Source organism: Neoarius graeffei, chromosome 4 (genome assembly GCF_027579695.1).
Source record: "Neoarius graeffei isolate fNeoGra1 chromosome 4, fNeoGra1.pri, whole genome shotgun sequence".
Classification (NCBI taxonomy): Eukaryota; Metazoa; Chordata; class Actinopteri; order Siluriformes; family Ariidae; genus Neoarius; species Neoarius graeffei.
Window position 1 is genome coordinate 37980845 of NC_083572.1, and position 6369 is coordinate 37987213.

Consider the following 6369-nt stretch of genomic DNA (forward strand, 5'->3'; position numbering starts at 1 on the left):
AATTAATTCATTAAAAATCCTACAATGTGATTTCCTGGATTCTTTCCCCCCATTCTGTCTCTCATAGTTGAAGTATACCTATGATGAAAATTACAGGCCTCTCTCATTTTTTTAAGTGGGAGAACTTGCACAATTGGTGACTGACTAAATACTTTTTTGCCCCACTGTATATCCCACTCCTTGACAGGTGCCATTGTAATGAGATAATCAGTGTTATTCACTCCACCTGTCAGTGGTCATGATGTTATAGCTGATCGGTGGATTTATATAAACTTCTTTCTCACCCCCCTGGTGCAGGGTGGTGGTGGTTGTGTGTCTTCCTCATGCTCAGGTCCTCTACCAGAGGCCTGGGAGTTTGAGGGTTGTACATAGTATCTTAGCTGTTCCTAGGACTGCAATCTTCTTGAACTTGAAGTCCCACAGGATCATAGCTCTGTTGTTCTAAACCACTTTTGGTGGTATGTCTCACTGGGCCTTGGGGATTTCTCATCCATACTCAGCACAGATGTTCCTGTCCACTATCCCAGCTACTTGCCTCTCAGTGTACGCTGTCGCAGCTTACATCTTACACTCTGCTACTATGTGCTGAACTGTCTCAGGGGTATCTTTGCAGAGCCTGCACCTTGGGTCCTGTCTACTGTAGTAGACACCTGACTCTATGGACCTACTGCTTAGGGCCTGTTCATGTGCTGCCATGATCAGAGCTTCTATACTGTCCTTCAAGCCAGCCTTCTCTAGGCACTGGTAGGACTACTTGATGTCAGCCACTTTGTCTATCTGCCAATGATACACCCCATGGAGGGGCTTGGTTGATTTTTTTCTCTTCATCCTTGTCACCCTTTGTCTTCTGCTGCCTGAGGCACTCTCTTACTAGTTCATCAGGATGCTGAACTATGGGTGGAACCCTTCATGCATTGTGAGGAGTTTTTGTGTCTTGACATCAGCTACATCTATCTCCTCTTATGGCCAGCTTACTATTCCAGATGCATATCTGATGACAGGTAGGGCAGACATGTTGATGGCTTGGAGCTTCTTGCAACCATTGAGCTGGCTTTTCAGAACCTGTCTTACCCTCTGGAGGTGTTTGGTCATGGCTCACCACCTTGCCTCCTCATCGTGGTGCCCACTGGCCTGTGGGATACCCTGATACTTATAGCTGTCCTATACTTTTCTGTTACCCTGCCTTCTGGTAACTCCACCCCATCAGCCCTGATCACCTTCCCTCTCCTTGCCATCATGTGGTGATACTTACACAGTCCAAATGACATTTGAGTGTCCTCACTGGAGATCCTGGTGACATGGATCAGTGAGTCAGTATCTCATTCACTCCTAGCATACAGCTTGATGGCATTCATGTATAAGAGGTTGCTGATGGTCACTCCACTCCTGAATCTGTATCCACATCCACTCTTTGTGATGATCTGGCTTAGGGGGTTCAGGTCTATGCAGAACAGCAGTGGGGACAGTACATCACCTTAGTATATGCCACACTTGATCATGACTTGTGCAGCGACCTTGGAGTTAAACTCCAGTGTTGATTTCCACAGCCACACTGAATTCTTGATGAAAGTTACCAGTGCACTCTGTGTGTGTGTGTGTGTGTGTGTGTGTGTGTGTGTGTGTGTGTGTATATAATATATTAGTGCTGTCAAAAATGTCGCGTTATTATCGCGTTAACTTGACTCAATTTTAACGGCGATAATTTTTTTATCGCGAGATTAACGCTCTGTGACATGATGTAGGTTTTTCATAAGCTTTTGAAACTGCCAGGAACTTGGAACAGAGACTTTGCTTAGAAAAACAATAGCAGCTAGACTGTAATGCCACGCCCCGCACAGCCAGAGTCTTCTGCCCTCCCCCCAAAGAATCAGTGCAGGCAGGGCGCGCTAGCCCTGCGCCTCGGGACGAAGAGCCACAGTGCTCAGCTTAGGTTTCGTTTTCCCATCGGCGGCTCCAGCCCGACTTTGCAGTGGCTGTGACAAGACGTGTTATGCTCTGCAATAAAAAAAAACATTGGTACAAAGCAAGCCCATTCACTTTTTAATGCTGATAAGAGAATTACAATGGTTTTTCATGTGACAAAAATGTGTGATTAAATTGCAATTAATCGCGAGTTAACTATGACAGTCGCGACATTAATCACGATTAAATATTTTAATCGCTTGACAGCACTAATATATATATATATATATATATATATATATATATATATATATATATATATATAGTGTTCTCCCCAGAGCACTTTTGCTCCAATACTCACTGAAAAATCACGTCAGATTTCTGCCTTGTAATGTTTGGGGCATATTTTGAAGGAAAATCAGTGTTTTGGGCCCATTTGATGCCATGATCCACTCAGGCAGATTGGAAATACCCCTGGGAACTCCCCAATCACAGCAAATGCCCTCAATCACTTTGCTGCTGCACTGGTACCATGATGCTTCAGTGCGTGGGTGAGCACCCTTGCACTGACATCATATTTACATTAGCAACCATTGCTACCCTATGCCTGGGGGACAAACGAACTTTGTTTACATACTGTTCACATTGCTGAAGCCAAGTGAAGATGTCCGGCATCTGTTGCCCAATGAAAACTACAGCTGAAAAAGCTCTACTACTGGTTTACTTGGATAATCTTAGTCAAAAAGAAGCAAAGGATAGATATACGTGGAAATTAGAATTAATTAGAGGTTATGATCTGTACAAAATTCCTCGAAATGACTGGAGTGATGGTGCAGATTTGTAACCTAGCATTAGCATTAGCTACATGTTGGAATAAATACCTTCTTTTTCCCGAAGTGTCCCGACACGGAAGAACAGTTAAAAAAAACTACAAAAACAAGAAAATCTTCTTTGTGTAAAGACATTTTGCCAACATGAGCTTTTGGGAACAGAATGTTGCGAAAGCCAAAGCATTTACTCTCAAAGGACTCCTACCTGAACTGTTGGCTAGATGATATTCCCGGCCCTCCATGTTGCAACAACCCCAAGGTCATCTAGTGACAGAGATTTTTGCATTCTATCATTTATACAGTGACGCTTATTATTGTTAAAACAATATCTGAAGTGTTTTTTTTTTTTGTAAAATAACAAAATATCTTGTTCTAGACTTTCAAACAATATTGTAAGAATTTATCCAGTAGTGGATGGTACAATAATTACAAACGCTAACAGAATCAGCGCATTCCAGTTGTAGCTATAGTCATATAGTAACTATAATCACCCTTGTAATAATAATTTCAATAAACAGTTAATATTCAGTTCCCTCTTCATTTATTCTCTATTCAAAATGTGCAACTGCGTCACACAGGTTGATGTGTGTAACGGACAATATCAATTTTATCCAAAGTTTGAAGTATTAAGTAGGCCTAAGTATAAAGAGCATTTGTGCAGTAAATACAATCTGCAGGTTTTTTTTTTTTCTAACTGCAACAGAATTAATTTAAACTTTTGGTTAGTGGTATTCTGGCAGTGGTTCAGGTAATAAAACAGCATTATTATATAATACATTGTTGTCAGATGATGACTTTATTTATTGCTCATGTGAGCCCCATGCTGCAAACCACAGTATCACAGACCTCCACTTGTTGTGGCAACCTTTTCAACCATGTTAACAGTAAAAAGTGACAGTGTCAGTACCACCATAAAATGCTCCTAAAAGTCACTAGATGCCACCAAATGGGCTACCGTTTTTCAAAATTTAGGAAACACCCCCCGCCTATGTACTCTCCACTCATGCGCCATGCATGTATGTGTGTGTGAGGGTGGCACAGTGGTGTAGTGGTTAGCACTGTTGCCTCACAGCAAGAAGGTTATGGGTTCAACCCCAGTGGCTGATGGGGGCCTTTCTGTGTGGAGTTTGCATGTCCTTCCTGTGTCTGTGTGGATTTCCTGTGGGTGCTCCGGTTTCCCCCACAGTCCAAAGATATGCAGGTTTGGTTAATTGGTGGCTCTAAGGCCCACTTTACACGGGGACGGTCTGAAACAAAAACGCAAAAGTCCGTTTTCGTTCTCACTTTTTCCGCGTCTACACAACCGTTTTCAAGGAGGAAATCTGCGTCTATACGGTGACGCATAAATGTGTGGAATTCAATTGGATGTGCATGCCAGGCGGCTAGGTGGTGCTGTGAAAGACCTCCGCTATGTTTGCACGCATGCGCAACGTCTTCCGTCTTGTCTGATCTGCACATCTGCGCCGCAAAAACTTTGACTACTCTGGCTATGGTAAGTAAGAAAGTAAGTAAAAAAGTAAGAGCATACTATACCCGCCTCTGTTCATTAACGGTATATGTGCAGATTCGGTATAGATGTTTGAAGGACTCCTGGACGTTTATTAAAGCTGCCAGAGCTGCTTGAAGGTCCGTTGGATCGATGTAATCAGACATGTTCTTACTTTTTTACTTACTTTCTTACTTCCCGGGCTGGCATGTACAGTATATGACATATGTATGACGTAAACGCGTACCCGACGTGAGCAGATCCGAGCAGAGTTTCGCGTATTGGGTAGTTTAGACGGATATGCAACGGGGGCTGTTTTTAACTTACCCACTCTGGAAGACGTTTTCAATTTTTTCCGTTTTTCAGCCTCGGAAACGCCGTCCCCATGTAGACGAAAGGCACTTCCGATAAAATATTTAGTCGTTTTTACCCGACAGCGTCCTCGTGTAAACGGGCCCTAAATTGACCGTGAGTGTGAATGGTTGTTTGTCTCTATGTGTCAGCCCTGTGATGATCTAGCAACTTGTCCAGGGTGTACCCTGCCTCTTGTCCATAGTCAGCTGGGATAGGCTTCAGCTTGCCTGCGACCCTGTAGAACAGGATAAGTGGCTACAGATGATGGCTGGATATCAATAAAGGGTGGCACAGTGTTGTAGTGGTTAGCACTGTCACCTCACAGCAAGAAGGTTCTGGGTTCAAGCCCAGTTGCTGATGGGGACCTTTCTGTGTGGAGTTTGCGTGTTCTGTCTGTGTGGATTTCCTCTGGGTGCTCTGGTTTACCCCACAGTCCAAATATATTCAGGTTTGGCTAATTGGTGGCTTTAAATTGACCATAGGTGTGAATGGTTGTTTGTCTCTATGTGTCAGCCCTATTTCTCAGTTTGCTTCTTGTCAGAACTGGCAACTTGTCCAGGGTGTACCCTGCTTCTCCCCCATAATCAGCTGGGATAAGCTCCAGCTTGCCCGTGACCCTGCACAGAATAAGTGGTTATGGATGGAAGTGTGTGTATACACACACAGTACCTTACATGTATTATGTCTTTTTTTTAATGCATTTCAGGTTCTTTGAAAAATTATACTTTATAGAGTATATGTTTACATACAGTAATATTTTCTACTGTGTTCAATATAACAACGGTGTGTTATTTTATCTTTTTTTTAGAAAGAAATTGATAACGTTAAGATCCAGATACATAACACAAAAGAGCTTATCAGAGGAAAAGGGATACTACTGGAGAAAGAGAAAAAGAACCATTCACAACTGAGAAAGGATATAGCAGTAAGCTGAAACCAATACTATTATATTTAAATTAAAATTACTTAAATATTTTCTGGAGATATCCTGCCTGAAGCATAAATTCTTATTTTGCTTTTGTAATAAAACACAATAGGATTATTTGAAAATGTACATAATTGAATCTTAGTGCCAACTTTTCTTGAAAAAGCTGATAAAATATGTGAAGACTTGTAGAAAGAATGTTATAATCAACCCAAAATTGTAAGATACTGGAGTTGGCTAGGACTTTGGATTTGGAATCTATGGCCAAGAGGCCAAAATATAATGTAGGAAGACATTGTGATATTATTTTCTATGTGTTATGGGGAACAAATAAAATGCATTTGTTTTTCGCAAGTAATAAACCATTAAATACAATAAAGTATGTTTTAATGTTTGTTCCTCTTTTTATTTATTGCATATTAATATTATAAAAGAAACAAATATCACATATCAGTCATGTGAATTTGTAAGTTTGTATTACCTTAAAGCCTATCTGTTTCTGTATTTGCTTTATGCTTTGTTACTTTATTAACATAAAGTCTATCTGTTGCAACTCTCCAAATAAGTGGTGATGTAAAAAAAATGTTCTAGACATTCTTGTAAATTTGAGCACTGTTCGCATTTATTCTGGAAGAAAAGTTCTCACCATTCTAGCCATCTTGATAGGAATGAAATGACTTGTAATGATTTGTAATGCCATTGTAAAACACCCTTTTTCTGTCTAGATTCACAACAGGAGATGCGAGGCCATTGCAAAATGGCTTTGCTGCCAGCTGAAAAAGGCTCAGTCCAGTCACGAAGAGCTGAGGAGTGACATCTTTCATACAGAGAAAGAGGTGGAACATCTCAAGAAGCAATTAAGTACCTCATAA

At 41.2% G+C, this 6369-nt stretch overlaps 1 protein-coding gene across 1 annotated transcript in view; it reads left to right on the forward strand.

Moving 5' to 3' along the window:
• LOC132884361 (coiled-coil domain-containing protein 122-like) overlaps window positions 1–6369 on the forward strand; it is a 40816-nt gene extending 34447 nt beyond the window's left edge. The window contains exons 4-5 of the mRNA XM_060918204.1: window positions 5381–5497; window positions 6223–6369. Of these exons, the coding sequence (XP_060774187.1) occupies window positions 5381–5497; window positions 6223–6369 (264 nt within the window). The remainder of the gene's footprint in view (window positions 1–5380; window positions 5498–6222) is intronic.